General features: G+C 41.2%; 1 protein-coding gene across 1 annotated transcript in view; it reads left to right on the top strand.

Annotated features, from left to right (window-relative positions):
* The first annotated feature begins 1,579 nt into the window (after nucleotides 1-1,579).
* The window catches only part of cables1 (Cdk5 and Abl enzyme substrate 1), a 49,201-nt gene continuing 32,949 nt past the window's right edge, over nucleotides 1,580-17,831 (top strand). Inside the window, 1 exon segment of the mRNA XM_036555783.1 lies at nucleotides 1,580-2,266. Within this exon segment, the coding sequence (XP_036411676.1) occupies nucleotides 1,782-2,266 (485 nt within the window). The 5' untranslated portion in view covers nucleotides 1,580-1,781.

Below are 17,831 nucleotides of genomic sequence, written 5' to 3'. Positions count from 1 at the left end.
ATATTGGAAACTATTAGAGAAGAAACAACTTTTGCACAGGCCACATGTTTTATTTTATGCTTTTTGTGCTAAATTCAGCAAATAAGCAGTAATTGTGCATTAAAATGTGCAGAAGTGTGCTCTCTGTAGAGGAAGTGTTCACTTATTTAGTCTTGGAGCATTTGAATGGAAGTGCCCAAATTTTTGCACAAGACCGTTTCAGTCTTAAAACAGCTGGTTTAATTATAAGGGGTGAAATAAAGCTGGAAAATGGTCATGTAAAGATGAACTACAGCTCATAAACCCACTCAAACATTCTGTACTGTCTCTTTAAAATGTCAGATGTGGACATGAATTTTTTGTGTTAAATTTAGCAAATCAGCAGTAATTGTGCAATAAAATGTGCAAAAGTGTGTTCTCTGAAGAGGATGTGTTCACTTTTTTACACTTAAAACGTGTAATTTGAGTGGAGGTGCCCAAACTTTTGGTTTAATTATAAGGGCCTGTGCCTCATTCACTCATAAAGCAGAGTGGGCGGAGCTAAACTGCAGTAGGCTGAATGGATGTGTGTGTATATACATATATATACACACATGTATGTGTGTAGATATATATATATATATATATATATATATATATACACACACACTCACATATATAAATACATATAGATTGATCGATAGATAGATACATACATAGATATCCACCTATATATAGACATATGAATGTATCAGTTTTGTGACATCACAAAGACACTGAGTTCAAAACAGGCTGAAGCTATAGTATATAAGTTAGCGGTGAAAAATTTTAACTTGTGAGGAAATTTTGTGAATGGAAGTGCCCAAACTTTTTCACAAGACCGATTCAGTCTTGAAACAGCTGATTCAATTAATAAAAAAATTGGAAAATTGTCATTTAAAGATGAATTACACCTATGTTTGGTTAACAAACCCACTCAAACAGTATAAGTGGCCTTTTTTTGGGAGGGGGTTAAAATCCAAGAAAAATGTGGTGTATTGGCCCTTTAAAATTGCAGGTGTGGACATTTTTTGTTCAGTTCAGCAAATAAGCAGTAACTGTGTATTAAAATGTGCAGAAGTGTGTTCTCTGTAGAGGGTGTTAACTCTGAGAACATTATTTGAATGTAGGTGTCCAAACGTTTACACAAGACCGTTTCAGTCTTGTTTAATTAATAAACTGAACTGCAGCTATGTTTGGTTCATAAATCCACTCAAACATTGTAAGTGGACTTTTTTGAGTAAAATCCAAGAAAATTTGGTGTACTGGCCCTTTAAAATGTCAGACGTGGTCATGAAGGGGTTTAAACTCAGACTCGCAGACCGTCGTGTCCGCAATAGTTTGATTAGTGTTTCCAAGCTGGTGATCAGTTCTCACGCGCGTGTTTGTGAGGAACGGCGCGGCCTGGTGTGAAGCCCGAAGTGGGAGGAGCGAGAGAAAAAAAACGAGAGGAAAAAATAAAAAAGAAGAAAAAAAAGAAACAGCCTGTTCCTTTAAGCTGATTGGTCAGTTTCTCTTTCCTGCTGCTCGCACGTGACACCAGCCCACCATCCCCACCCCCCGTGTCGTACACACATACACACACACACACACACACACACACATACCCACGCTAAAGCGCCTCGTGCTAAAAACACACACACGCGCAGCGACATGGCGATTATTTTCCGCCTCCCGTTCCGCTAACAGCTCGCGATGACACGGATCGGTTGAAAGCCAGTTTCCCGGTACATTCCCCCCCAAACACCCCCACCCCTCCACCCTCCGCACGGCTGGATCCGTCGATGGCGGCCGCGCTGCAGTCGAAACTCTCCGGTGTGGATCTCTCGCGCAGGCGCGCGGACCCTCGGCGGCGCCAGGCTGCGCTCTCCTTCCTCAGCAACATCTCTCTGGACGGGCGGCCTGTGGCTCGAGACGAGGACGGAGAGAACGGCGACGCGAACAACGGCGAACATCACAGCCTGCTGGAGGCGAGGACCGAGCGCGCGCCCACGCTCGCCGCCGTGCCCGCGCCGCACTGGGCTCCGGGAGCGCGCGCAGACGCGGCCGGGGACTCGTGGGCCTCCTCGTCCGCCGCTGCGGCGCAAGCGCTCGGGTCTCCGTTCTCCGGCGCGCCGCCCGCGTGCAGAGGCAGGCTCCACACGTTCACTCAGGGAACGGCGCCCGCGGCGTACAGACAGAGCGCGAGCGCGCAGAGCTACGGCAGCTACGGCTGCCTGGAGGGAGGACCAGCGCTGAGCAGCGCCGCGCTCGAGCTGCAGAGATCCAGGTTAGAAACGTGCACGAGGTCTGTCTGTCTGTCTGTCTCTCTCTGTCTCTCTTTCTCTATATCTTTATCTTTTTTCTTTCTGCATGTCTCCCTCTCTCTCTCTCCCTCCCTCTCTCTCTTTCGCTCTCTCTCTCTCTCTCTCTTTCTTTCTACCTGTCTCTCTCTCTGCATGTCTTTCTGTCAATCTTTCTGCCTGTCTCTCTCTCTCTGCATGTCTTTCTGTCGTTCTTTCTGCCTGTCTCTATCCCTGCATGTCTTTGTCTCTTTACCTGTCTCTCTTTCTGCTTGTCTCTCTCTATGCCTGTATCTTGTTTTCTTTCTGTCTCTCTCTCTCTCTCTCTCTTCTCTCTCTCTCTCTCTCTCTCTCTGCCTCTTTCTGTCTTTCTCTCTGCCTCTCTCTTTCTCTCTCTCTCTCTGTCTCTCTCTGCGTCTCTCTCTCTTTGTCTGTCTCTCCCTATGCCTGTATCTTTTTGTCTTTCTGCATGTCTCTGTCTCGCTGCCTGTCTCTCTCTGTTTCTCTTTCTGCCTGTCTCTCTCTATGCCTGTATCTTTCTGTCTTTCTGCATGTCTCTGTCTCGCTGCCTGTCTCTCTCTCTCTTTCTCTGTCTGCCTGTCTGTCTCTCTGTCTCTTTCTTTCTCTCGCTCTCTATCTCTCTCTCTCTGTTTCTCTTTCTGCCTGTCTGTCTCTCTTTCTCTGTCTCCGTGTCTTTCTCTCTTTCTGCCTATCTCTCTCTATGCTTGTATCTTTCTGTCTTTCTGCGTGTCTCTGTCTCGCTGCCTGTCTCTCTCTCTGTTTCTCTTTCTGCCTGTCTGTCTCTCTCTCCATCTCTCTCTCTCTCTCTCTGCCTGTTTTACTCTCTTGCAATGATGATGAAAGGAGAGCTTAATTCTAATAGCAATAATAATAATATAGAAGAAACTAATAAAACGCATTAATACATGTTGCACACAAGCTTACATGTTTACATATAAGTGATTGTGCACGCTCTCTCTGTCTGTCTGTCTCTCTGTCTAGTCCAGTGTGTCAGTTTCACTATTAAAGTGATAATTAGGTGTCGGCACTGTGCAACATCTGCAGTCAAGCAGCTCATGGCCAACTAACCCCAATCACAGTGCTGTGTGCAGCTCATTAGCTGCTCCATCGTCGGCTGTTACTCTGTTATGCAGTCAGGGCACACGCAGGCTTGGGTGGCCTTATGTAAGAGTGCAGGCCATGACCATAACATTACACGGCCGCCACATGCCATCAGACTACAACTCACGTTTACTGATCGTAGTCCTGAAATCATTGTATCAGCTCCAGTGGATGAACTTGAAATATCAAGTCTACATTTTCTGTCCCCTGTAATTCAGTATTACCTGACGTGTGTATATCTAACTACAGAAATCACCTCCTGCAGTTAAATCCCATGTTTTGCTGACTCATGTCTGAGCTGTATGATAGTGCTGCTTCACCAAAATGAATGTGGAAAATTTCACATATTCTATGGCCCAGTCCCATGTCACCCCTTGCTACTACCACTTAGCCCTTAATCTTCTGTTTTGTGCGTCCACACCTAGAGGTAGGGTGTCCCGATTTTTGTTGAGATAGAGGGGTAGGGCGAAGTGTTAGGCCTACATGGCCCTCTAAACAGAGGTTTTTCAGAGGCGACACGCCAAACAGTGTTACGAGAAAAAAAGAAAAACCTGCAAGATGGCTGCGCAGGCAACTGAAGAAACCCACAGGTGTGAGTATTTTCTTAGTTTAATGTCGTTTCTATGTATTATGGTCCTTTTCCTCATAACAAGCATGAAAAATCGCTAATAGTATGCAATTGTCTCGGTAGCTAGCTGGCTAACTTTCCCGTTCCACCTTAAATAATCCAGCAGTTCTGACGACTGAAGTGCCATTTAAGGTGGAACGGGAGAATTTGAACAAGAAGCTGGCGAGCAGCTGACTTCAGCTTCATATCACAGAAGAATTAGGGGTGGGCAATAATAAATAATTATCATATCCCCCTCTTTGAAGGTATATGATGCCCTAAATGTAACTAAAGCCCAGCAGTGAGGTTGCTGAACTTTACCCTCCTCTGCTATCACTGTAGACTGGCAGCGTCGCCTACAGAGCAGCACTAGTAGCTGTTAATGAAGTAAGGTCCTTTTTATTTGAGGGTCCCATTTCGTAGGGGAAGATTTGAACCTCTAATCCTTGTAACTCAGTTCCAAAGGGGCAAGGTGACACTCGAAAACAAGGGGTAGGGGTAAGAATAAGAAATGGGATTGGGCCTATATGTCCAAAATGTATCTAGCTACTTTAAAGGGGCGCTTTGAATGCAATTAAAAATGCTACATTGCTACATCAGTTATAAACATGCCTATTTGCGTCCATCAGTAATGCTGCAATAGTCTGAAGTTTCCAGTTTAAAGATTAAGAAAGTTCCCTTTTGATGATGTATCTTGAAGATGGGAAGAATCTTTGAAAAGCTACAGTCCTCAGATACTTGAGGCTTTGCGCTTTCAAGTCTTTTTCCATTAACTGGCTAATGCATGCAGCTAACGGTACTGCTAGGATGTTGAATATGACGTCTGAATTATTTATCGCCGTAGAAGGGCTTTGTAGTTGCGTGATGCATGCTGGGTATTGTAGTGAGACAACATTAATGGACGAAAACACAAAAAGAACACAAAATCGTGCATCAAATCGGTGAGGCTGAGAGATTCAGTGCTGCGCTACAGAATATTACATAGTATGACAAATAACATTAAATGCTAGTTCTGCGCTGGAGTGACCCCTTTAAGGTGCACCCATCCCTGACACAGGAGTGCGCGTCTAAAGCTTGTATAATGTCCATAGAAAAGTATTGGCAATAGAATGTGATGCTCTGAAACAGCCACACGTGAGCCTAAGGTCACCATGCCCAATGCCAAACATCACCTAGAGGGGTATAAAGCCCCCCAGCTTTGGGCTGTGGAGCAGTGGAACTGTGTTCTCTGCGCTGATGGAGCTCCATCCAGTACCTTTGGGATGAGTTGGAGTGATCCAGAACTGATCATCCAGCATCAGTACCTGACCTCACTAATGCTCTTCTGGCTGAATGCATTCAGATCCTCACAGCAATGTACCAACTTTTAGTGTAAAGCCTTTCCAGATAAGTAGAGGCTGTTAATCCAGCAAAGGGGGACAGACTCTTTATTAATGCCATTGATTCCAGAAGAAATGTTAGAAGAGAAGGTGTCTACAAACTTCTGTTAACCCTTGAACATGAGGTTGAACCTGCTTCTTGGGGTAAATAGCTGTAAATGGTTCTCTATGCATGTATTTTATTGTACCAAATGGTTCTGTTGACATCTGGTTATGCAAAATATGATGCCACTGCACTTTTTATCACCTCAGTTATCTGTTCTCTATAATGGACTGTGTTGAGATTGACTAGGATAGAAGAAACAGTGTACAACCCCATTTCCAAAAAAGACGGGACGCTGTGCAAAATGTGAATAAAAACAAAATGCAATGATGTGCAAATCATTTAAATCACCACATTCTGCATGTATTATAACAGCATTGCTTCGTATTAAAAGAGTCTGGGTGCTAAACTGACCTGCTTGGAGTCCAGATTTGTCACCACTGAACTGAACTGAACATTTGGCGCATTATGAAATGAACAGTATGACAAAGGAGACCCTGAACTAATGAGCAGCTGAAATCCTATATCAATCAAGAACGGGAAAACATTTCACTTTCAAAACTACAGCAGCGTCTCCTCAGTTCCCAAACGTTTACAGAGTGATGTTAAAAGAAGAGGTGATGAAGCACAGTGGTAAACATGCCCCTGTCCCAACCTTTTTGGAACGTGTTGTTGGCATCAAATTCAAAAAGGGCATATATTCTTCAAAAAACAATAAAATTTCTCAGTTTCAACATTTGATATGTTGTCTTTGTAGTATTTTAAATATTTTAATTTAAATTCAAAGGATAAATGATTTGCACATCATTGCATTTTGTTTTTATTTACATTTGGGACGCACAGCGTCCCAATTTTTTTGGACAAAACCTTGTATATGCTAACTCTAACATATGTTAATGTATAATAACTGCGGTAATGTACATTAACCCTTTAACATTTCAGGTTTATTTCATACAAAGGCTTATTATTCAATAACTACAGGGTCTTCAGTCCAAACTAATTGAGCTTTTCTTAGGTTATAGAAGTGTGTAATAAAACTTTGGGCCTGCTGGTGGGCCTATGGCTTGTTATGGAGTGAAGTAATGTTGTATGAAATGTTCACATAATGTCAAGGATGGTGTTTTCAGACGGCAAAAAAGGGAAATATTTGATTTATGAGGTTTTGATATAATAGCTACAATATATATATAACATGCTCAGTAAAGTAAACAAGTCAGGAAAACAGTGCTTCTAGGCAGAGGTTACTCTTGGTCATGTGCTGATTTAATTTTGCAGTTGCATGCTTGAAAACAAAACAGCCCTGCATCTCAGCGTTCAGGAGAGACGTCTTTTGGCTCAGGCCTTGAGACTCTATTACTGCATCTGTGTGAAGTTGAAGGGAAATTCCACCATTTTTAATACATTTCTGCATAATTCAATCAATGATATGTAAACGGAGTCAGTCAGAGTGGTTTGATGTGAAATGGTTCATTGTAGAGAAACTAACTGACTCTGATGTACAGTGGTGGTGATAGGAACCAGGGGTCACAATGTCTATTACACAAATATAGACATTTTATTTACTATCCTAAATGACCAGTGAAGCTACACACATCTTCTGGGTTCTTGTAAGTTTATAAGTAATTTGAAATAGAAAAAAAAATGAAAAAGCAATTTTTAAAGTTTTCTTTGGGGACTATTTCACCTTACATTGTCCTGTGTGTACCTATATATTTAGTACTCATATATTTTAGGCCAAAACCTTCACAAAACTATCCTAAAACAGTGTCTTAGACATCACGCAGTGTATTCATAACCATTACATGTAATAACTTTCTGTGAGGGAGCTATTAGAGGCTTTAAACTCTTCAGACGTCTGGTTCCTATCACCATCACTGTGAACGGTTCTGACTGGTAAGCTTCTATAGAACAGAGCATTTCACTTCAAACCGCTCTGACTGACTTTGTTTACATCGTACCAGTTTAATTAAGCAGAGTTTTTGAGGATTAGCTGGATTTCCCCTTTAATAGTGTTTAACTGCAGAGATTTTGGGAATTAAAGTGATAGTTTAGCAAAAAAAAAAAATCACATTTGCACAGATTTCTCCCTTACCTCTATATGCAGTCGAAGAGGCTCATGTAGCTAATAAGCAATAGGTTATAGTGAACCGGTTAGCATGATACAAACTGTGTACTCACATTGTCACACACTTGCATTAAAAGTTGTAAAGGAAGGAAAAGGCAGGCGGGTTTCAGTGTATCTCTCTGTCTCTGTGCATTTGAAACCCAGGTGATGTGTACTGCCAATTCAGATTTGATTCCACAACAGCCAGATTTACAGGCTTTGGGGTGGAGGTGGGGGGTGGTGGAGAGTGATGCGTGTAATTGCACGTGTGCTCATGGCAGGCAGCAGCTGCGAGACGTGGAGGTGTGGTGACCCCCCCACACCTGCCACTTTAGGAGTGAACGACAGCATTGTTTCGTTCAAGCATGGAACTATCACTATTAATTATGCACAAACAGACTCTAAAAAAGCAACACAATCACCCTTAGCGCTTAGTTTTAAAGTGACAGTTCTCAGAATATCACATTTACTCACAGCCTTCTTCTTCACCTAGATGTATTCGATGAACCAAGATATCGGCATCTGAAGTTTGCATCTTTAATTTTGCACTGGAGCTACGAGTCTTAACGTAGCTAACAAGTAATGGCAGCCTGTGTTCTGCTCATTAGCCAGACTTTAGGCTCCTGTTGTTTTTAGCTATGCTAATGTACTTTTGTCCATTTCTTTGGCTGTATTAGAGATGCACTTAAGCACTTTGCGGTCCCAATAATATATATTGTATGTGGCATACACAAAACTTACATGAAACATATTGTGTCATAACGTGGCATAATGTTGTGACAGGCTGACACATCAAAGCACTGATACACCCTGCTTACTCTGCTCCCTCGCATTCTGGATGAACTATATGCAAATCAGCTAAGCAGCGACCAATCAGGTTGTTGATATAGCACTGCTATGTCTGATCCACTCGTACCAGTGCGACACACACTAACACACCACCACCACGTCAGTGTTACTGCAGTGCTGAGAATGATCCACCACCCAAATAGTACCTGCTCTGTGAGGGTCCATGGGGGTCCTGACCACTGAAGAACAGGGTAAAAGGGGGCTGACAGAGTATGCAGAGAAACAGATGGACTAGTCTGTAACTGTAGAACTACAAAGTGCTCCTATATAGTAAGTGGAGCTGATAAAATGGACAATGAGTGTAGAAACAAGGAGGTGGTCATAATGTTATGCCTGATCGGTGTATGTATATATATGTGTGTGTGTGTGTGTGTATGTATATATATATATGTGTGTATATATATATGTATATAACATACACGTACATACATTAGGCCTTTTCGGTGCTCAAACTTCGCAAACACTTTCACTCTGAACTCCAAACTTGCTTGCGAAACGGCCCCAAAGTGACCAACAGTTAGAGAGGGAAACGGTTTGGCTGGCTATATTGAACATTTTTCAAAGTTCAGATCTTTCATGCTTTGGAATTATTTTTAGCAGTATTTTTTAGCATTTTAACAGTCCTATGACTTCCCCCATCACTGGTTGTGTCTGTTGTCAGTTAGGAGTTACTAAGCATCTACAGCTAGTGAGCAAGATAGCTAATCAGCCAATCTGGCCACTTTAGGCTCGTTTATATTTGCATACAGTGAACAAAAAAAGACATTGTTAATTGCATTTATTTATACGGCAGTTTATCTTCAGCTAAACTGTCCTGATCATGACGGGCCTACTAGCAGTTAAACTCCTCATAGGGAAGAGCCGGAGTGTTAACAACACAAAAACAAACTTTCTCTTCTGTCTCTTATCGCTCTCTCCTGCTTGTTCTTTAACATGGAGATATAAACTTACTGTAACCCGAGACTGCGCCAGCCTGGCACGCAAGCTGGACGGTCTTTGTCCAGTGGCTTTGTTACGGGGCTGTGGGGATATCTGAAACTGTTTTTGTGAGAACGGGCCCTTTACAGCACTCTGCTGGATAAGTGATGTCTGTCGAAAAACATGGTTCATGTTGCCATGTGTTTTTCTGGAGCTCCTTTCATAATATAGTTAGAGTGCGATGTTATAACCATCACTTTATTCAGCGGCTAGGCAGTAAATATACTTTTTAATGCTTTTTGTTATTTTATGTACATCTTTTACATGCAAGGATTTAAAGTTGCACTATAAGTTTTTTTATTTGTTTTTGTTAAAATTTAAGTTTTTCGGACCATGTCATGCATCTTTATGCGTTAATGTCACACTCACAGAATCCTAAAGAAGGTCCAGCTCAATGATCAGGCCTCAAATGCAAAATCAACATTATACTGATGAAGATGTGATGACAATAGTAGATAATTCACTCACATCCTCAGAAAACACATCCTTCACCAAGTTTCGACTGAGCTCTCTATGAAATACACTTTAAATGCACTCTCAATTGTCAGATCCATCTGCTCGGGGAAGGAGTCCGAGGGACAACCCACGTTACAAAATGTTCTTCCGCACGTTGCATGTAGTTACACATTTCCACCAGAGAGGTCTCCAAATCCCCAAAAACTTACATAGTGTAGCTATCAGTACTGTAAACTAGAAAACAGATGGTGCTTTTAGATGTCATGTTCAATGTTTCAGGTATTTTCGACAGTTGAATTTGGCAGTTATTTGTTTGTTTGTTTATTTGTTTTGTTAATGTTCCTGCTAATAATTTGTATTTATATACATGTATTTATGTTATTGTATTATTATATTATTTATATTATTGTATTTATATACATGGCGACCTGTCCAGGGTGTATCCTGCCTTCCGCCCAGTGACAGCTGGGATGGGCTCCAGCACCCCATCACGACCCAGAAGGATAAGCGGTTTAGTTGATGTGTGTGTGTGTGTGTGTGTGTGTGTGTGTGTGTGTTTTTGTAATTATTATAAAACTGTTATAGTAGTTATTGAAGAATACTTGATCTTAAGATTAATAACAAATGAATAATAATAAAAGTCATGAATAATAGGCCTGGGTAATAAGCCTTCAGGTTTTTTTTCCTTTTCGATTAAGGGGGTTTTCACTCCCCTATCCACTAATTCACCGTTGGTCCATTCAGTCCAGCAACAGAGAGCCCAGCCAGATTTGGCTGAATTACTTCAGACTGTTTTCATAATTAGCAGTTGCATATTAGATAATCCTGCACACATGATTCTCGAAATGGGGGAAAATGTTAAAAATAAGTTTTCCTTGAGAACTGATTTAAAAAATATGTTTTAGACTAAAAGCTTCTCACAAAACGTATCATGAAACAATGTCTCGAGCCTCAGGCAGTGTATTCACAACCAACGTCTGGTTCCCATCACCACCACTGTGAACAATTCTGACTCTGTAAATTTCTCTAAAACAGAGTGTTTCACATGAAACCTCTCTGAATGGTTTTGCTTACATCTAGCCATTTAATTATACAGATGTTTTGAAAAATTTCACCTTTAACGAAACTGTTTCCCTACGGTCCTTTTTTTAATCTCTGTTTTGGGTCAGGAAAACATGCAGAAAAAGCTAACAAGAACAAACGCTAACCTAGCAAGCTTTACTGATCTAACAAGCCAGCTTGGTGGGCTCATTTGTGCAGCTGTGGTTAGTCCAGGAGCTGCAGTAGTTGGGAAGCTGGCTGACTCACCTGCCATGAAGAGTAAAAGTGAATGTAATTATATCAGATAATTATATTCGCTACAGCATAATGTTGTAGTACAGATATATAGCTGGTGTGGTTGGTGGCAGTGGGCTAACTCGTGGAGCTGCAGTTAGCGTGAAGATAACTTGAATGCTGAAAAGCTGACTGGTTAGCATTACTGCTACTGAGAGCTGATTGGTTAGCGTTCCTGCTTCTGAGAGCTGATTGGTTAGCGTTTCTGTTTCTGAGAGCTGATTGGTTAGCGTTTCCGCCACTGAGTGCTGATGCTTAATGTGCAATTACTGTATATTTGCTGCATGTTTGCTGAATGAACTTATTTGACTGTGTCTCAAATTATTTCCCCACCTGAATGTGAATTAAACATTTGCACACAACTGAATTTCATCATCCAGCTGCAGAGCTGCTCTTAAGCTGCATTTTCAGTAAAGTGACGTTGAGATGTAATTCAGTGTAGTGTTTTTCCATGGTTTGAGTAAAAAGGCCGTCTGTACTGCAGAGAAAAAGAAATTAGTCATTAAAACAGGGTCAAGGTGAACAGACAGGCGTTTGGTGAGTATATGTGCTGTATTTTAATCTGAACCGTTGATTGAGCTTCTACATTCCACACACTCAGACACACTCGCTCTCTCCGTCTCTCTCTTTACACACAGTGTCTAGCTTGTTCTTAGGGAGCAGCTGGTGGAAACTAACACAGGTTTTCTGGCTGTAAAGAAGCCCGGCCTGTAGCCTTCCTCTCTCTCTCTCTCTCCCTCTCTCTCCCTCTCTCTCTCTCTCTCTCTTTCTCACTCTCGCACTCTCCCTCTCTTTCTTTCTCGCTCTCTCTCTCTTTCCGACCTACACTTCCTCTCTCCGACTCCCTCCTGCTGCCTGTCCTGCCCCTGTTAGCCAGGAAAGCCCAGAGTCTTCAGATGGGCTGCCAAGAGTAGCTTTAGAGGGGAAACAGAGCAGAGGAGTCCGTCTGTTTGATGTGCTAACGCGTTGCCCATAAAAGGCACATGTACATACACTTCACGTCTTTCACCTGTCAGACCTTCGTATTGTTCCTAATAATCCAGTGATTGGTGGACGCCCGGGTCACTGGAAGTGGAGCAGCAGCGTTTTTGATGTTAGAGAGGGTCATTACTTTAGGCTCCTTCATGTTCTGTCCTACCAGCCTAACAGATCTGCTCCCTCAATGGGTTTTGAAGACGACATTAGTCATGATTTTCATGCCCTGACAATGACTTTTACAATACATATGAACACACAGTGTTTATTTATATTCAGTAAAAGTCTTTTTAAAAGCTTTGTAGTCTTATCTAGAGCTTTATCAAATGAATAATTGGTTAATCATAATTAATTGTCTGTTTACTCCAATGATCTATCTTGGTATGCCTGTTTCATTGGAAGTACCATCTGCATCTAATGATTTTTTTCCTGTAATCTCTCGACTGTTATCCGATATCTTTTATTGAAGCATTTTTCAGTCTTTAAAAATTCATGCATGGCTTGTTATTGTTTAACTAAATCTGTTTTTATTGTTGTACTGGCCTTTAAAAAACATCATCACAATGAATTGCTTGATTAATCTATTGGCTGATTGCTTGTTTGATTATAAGCAGGGCTGCATCTAATGATAAATTAAATAATCTATTAATCGTCAAAATACTTGACTAATTAATCGTTGCAGCCCTATCTGGAAGTGGGCTTTTGAATAGTGTTGCACTGATACTGAATCGGTATCGTTGCCAGTGCTGTCACTTAAAAGCAGTATCAGTGATGGGGATACCGATACATTTGACCAAAACCACAAAGCAATTTTTGACGCGTGCCTACGCACCAGTAGACCGAACTTAATAACACGTCAGTGGTGTGGGACGACAAGCAGCGGTAAAAAAGTTCATGGCAGAATCTTTAACAGCAGTTTTTGGTGTTAAGAACGCGTTAATGGAGCCGCTCACCTGAACGGCTGAGCTGCTTCTCTCAGTATTCACTCGTCTGCCGCTGCATGGTCACTTACTGAGGTAATGTTGTTATTGAGAGAGCGTAAGGAACCACCAGACTCTTGGCGTAATGATAGCTTTTAGCCTCGATTTAGCCTTTAGCATAGCAGCCCACTAGCCGGACTTGTGCGTCCGCTAGCCCTGCCTGTGGTGCAGCTCTGTCGGTCAGCTGTATCACTAAGCAGTGGGGTCTTGCGGCCCATCGCTTCAACCAAGCCAGAAATTGCCTCTGTATCAGAAGGGGTCACTAAACATCGCTAATACTGGCAGATGACGGTGATATTTACTGAACTGACACTCAGAGATGCAGTACGAGTGAACAAGATGCACATATGAGACAAACGTCTTGAGAAATTTGGATGTGAAACAACATTCAGCTCTGTTTTGAGCCAGAGAAGCTGCTGTGCGCTGATGTGTAAACACCACGGGTTTATCTGTATACTGTTCAGTTCTGTTTGTAACTGTGTTGCACGATAAAGATATTTTACATTTATTTAAGTTTCTAAATAGTTATTATTGCTAATTATATAATAGTAAATACTTTATGTACAGTAAATGAACAAAAATAAGTTTTCTTGAACATCTGCTAAATATAACCCAACAAGTAAATGCCATCTAGCCAAGCTGAGTGTTTTATTTGTAATTTAGAACACAGATTTTACCAAAATAAAATATTGTAAAAATGCAGTTATATAAACATCAGGACTTATAGGTGAGTTAGGATAGATAGAGTTGTTATCGGCCGATACTAGATGGTCAGGTATCGGTATCGGAAAGGAAAAAGTGGTATTGGTGCATCTCTAGTTTTGATGTTAGAGGGGCCGTAAGCTTCTCTTGACTCTCTTCTTGATTAGCCTAACGGCTCTACTCTCACACAATTGGTCTCACGGCGCAGCAAAGCTCCATCGTTACGGCAGAGCAACCCTGTCACAGCCCATTGTGTTTCATTGAGCGTTGTGCAGTAGGCTGAAAACGTGCCAGCTGGCTGCACAGGCCGTGGGATCAGGACAGATCGACCCAGAGCGACCGCACCCTGCAATTAGGCCTCGCTCAAGGTGATTTCGTAGAACATGACCTAATGAACTTGACATGTTTGGCATTTATTGCTGTCAATCTTGCAGAGAAGGAAAGAGACCTTAGAGGAGAATTCTGCCAATTTTTCAAAAGTCAATCACTGGGATGTAAACAAAGTCGTTCAAAGTGGATTGATGCCAGATGTTTATTGTACACAAACTTACTGACTTTTTTTCTTTACAGTGGTGGTGAAAGGAACCAGGGGTCACAATGTCTAAAACACAAATATAGACATTTTATTGACCACCAGTGGACCTATCCATGTATTTTGAGTTTTATATGTAACGTTTCTGATGGTAAAATAGTTATAAAGTGCAAAAAATCGTTTTCTTTGCAGGCTGTTTGGGCTTAGAATGACCTGCGTGTAACCGTCTGACATTTATGTATTATAAAAAAAGTTTTAGGCCAAAATCTCATTAAGAAACTATTGTAAAACAATGTCTGGAGCATCAGGCAGCGTTTTCATAACCACTTAATGTAATGGCTTTCTGTGAGGGAACTTTTATAGGCTTTAAGTATTTAAATGTTTAAATCACTGCCACTGTGACTCAGCTAGCCCTTTCTGTGGTGCATTTCATATCAAACCCCTCTGAATGAGGTTGTTCACATCTTAACGATTGAATCACGAAGACGTTTTGAGAAATGAGTGGAATTCCCTTGACGTGCATTATAAAAATGAAAACCTTGCTCAAGATGATTTTGTAGAACATGATCTAATGAATGTGACATCTTGGCATGTATTGCTATGAATCTCTCAGAAAAAGAAATCATTCTGGATCATTCTTAGCACTGCAGCAACACTGATGTGGTGGTGGTGTGTTAGTGTGTGTTGTGCTGGTACGAGTGGATCAGACACAGCAGTGCTACTGGAGTTTTAAACACCTCAGTGTCACTGCTGGAATGAGAATAGTCCACCCACCAAAAATATCCAGCCAACAGCGTCCTGTGGGCAGCGTCCTGTGACCACTGATGAAGGACTAGAGGATGACCAACACAAACTGTGCAGCAGCAGATGAGCTATCATCTCTGACTTTACATCTACAAGGTGGACTGACAAGGTAGGAGTGTCTAACAGAGTGGACAGTGAGTGGACAGTGTTTAAAAACTCCAGCAGCACTGCTGTGTCTGATCCACTCGTACCAGCACAACACACACTAACACACCACCACCACGTCAGTATCACTGCAGTGCTGAAAATGATCCACCACCCAAATAGTACCTGCTATGTGAGGGTCCATGGGGGTCCTGACCACTGAAGAACAGGGTAAAAGGGGGCTAACAAAGTATGCAGAGAAACAGATGGACTACAGTCTGTAACTGTAGAACTACAAAGTGCACCTATATAGTAAGTGGAGCTGATAAAATGGACAATGAGCGTCAAAACAAGCAGGTGGTCATAATGTCATGCCTGAACGGTGTATGTCTGAATTTCAGTGTCTTTTGAAAAATGAAAGAAAGAATAAAGAAGCAGTGGTTCCTCTTCACAGAAGGATGTCACAGCTTTCGTAGAGCACCCTATTTATGTATTTCCTTTTTTTTCTCACAGAATTCAGCCTGCGAACAGCAAATGTTGTGAAATGAAACCAGTTTGGCCATTGCCAAATTCCTTCACGTTTCATTGCTGTTGAATGGAGCGGAGTTGTGTCGGGGTCACGTCCTCTTCATTGTTACACGCATGACTGATGTTACTGTAACATTCCATTAGCATGCCTAACTTTTCCCGGCTTCTGTAAGAGGAGTGGAACCAGGATCTTATTGGAAACAGTAAACTTAACAGCTGGGGTTTTGCACATTAGAAAGTGCACCCAGACGGACGTCTATAAAAAGTTCTAGGAAAACAAATATTGTTGCGTCCTCAGAAGTGTTTTCAGGAACTGGCAGAAATCTGGTAAAAGTCCCATCCTGCCGGCCTTCTGAAACAATGCCCAGTGTTTATTTGAAGGGATGAACAGAGGGGAAATTCCATTGTGTACTAATGCCAAGCAGATGGTAGAGCTGGGAGGTTCACCGCTGTAATAGTGAATGCTGGTGTTTTGTGGTCCCATGATGTGCATTTTACCGTATGGGGTTAAGGTGATGAGCCCAAAAATAGTGAACTATGAACAGCCTCTACTAGGCTTATGTGATATAATGATTTGATTGTCCTTATAGGCTTGGGTGGTATCTGAACAAAAAGTAGTTTGCTTTGCATTGTCATCAAATAAGTGAACACAGTGCAGGATTTTTAAGTCAAACCATCCATTGAACAATTGATAAATGTTAAACAGTGCTGCTAACTACTCGGCCCTGGTGAGGGGGTGCTGTCGGGAGCTGGTGTATGGGGTTGGGGAATGTATTTGGTCCTGCTTTATATTAAGTGTCTCTAATAACTTTGTAGTTACACATGAATAACATATGCAACATCAGTGAAACTACTCATTATTTAGTCAGTGTTACAGATGGATTACAGACATACAGCATGTACACGTTTCAATTTTGCCTTGTGTAATAACACAATTAGACAAATCTTCTACACACCTTTCCTGCAGTGTAGTGTTAAAGTTACACTTTATAATAAGTGGACAGTTCCTGTGTAGTTATTATGTAGGTACTATGTAATAATGGAGTAGTAATACAGACATTGCTTTAGAGGAAATGCAATGCATTTAATTAATGTCATAAAAGCTACATGTTAAGATAAGGGGACGTCTACTGTACTGTCACATTACAGAATGGTTTAAAGCTGAAACTGGTTACAGTGTCACAGCACTAGCAACATAAATGCCAGCTAAATTTTAGGAAAGCTGGCAGATAAAGTGTAAGTAATGTCTTAATGGAAGTTATTACATTACAAATGTAATTACATTTGTTATTAGCCTTGTGTAATTACATGAGAGAAAATATGCTGTCACAAGCTGAAGTTTATACACATGTGTAATTACATAAGGTGTACCTCTGTAATCCATCAGTAACAGTGACTGTTGTTGTTGCATATGTTGTTAACATGTAACTACACAGTTATTAGAGACAATATAAGGTGAGACCATTTATTTATTTAGTTTAGTTTATTTATTTATTTTATCATGTTTGTTTACTAGTTGCACATTGGGCCTCCAAATTGGGCCATACTCAAGAGCACTATATATATATATATATATATATATATATATATATATATATGCTCAGTGAGTGTGTTCCTACTAATGAGTGCATATTATCATATAAATCATATATGCAGTTATTGGTTCCAACTAGGCCAGTATAACAATATTTATTGGTATCATGAAAAATGACAACACAATATGTCTCAGTAAGCTTTTCTGAGGATATTGTGGACATTGTCACTACTTATAACACTTCGTAACTGCATCTTTGATGACAAAGAAAGCATAAATAGTCCTGTTTGATTGGATTAAATTTTTAATAGTATTCTTTTAATGTGGCACGGCTGTTCCAATGTCAGAGCACAAACAATACTGTGACATAGTGTACCGTGAAAAGTATAGTGATATTATATTTTTCCCATGTTGCCCAGCTCTAGTAGCCTCTCGCTCTTGCTCTTGTTCATACAGGTTGTGGACTTTTGTTACAGTGGAGACCCTCAAGAGAAACTGGAGCTCCACTTTGCTGTAGCTTTTGTCAGTTTGCTGCTTGTT

This window comes from Colossoma macropomum, unplaced genomic scaffold (assembly GCF_904425465.1).
Source record: "Colossoma macropomum unplaced genomic scaffold, Colossoma_macropomum, whole genome shotgun sequence".
Classification (NCBI taxonomy): Eukaryota; Metazoa; Chordata; class Actinopteri; order Characiformes; family Serrasalmidae; genus Colossoma; species Colossoma macropomum.
Note: the sequence above shows the minus strand (reverse complement) of the source record. Positions and strands in the feature narration are given on the sequence as shown.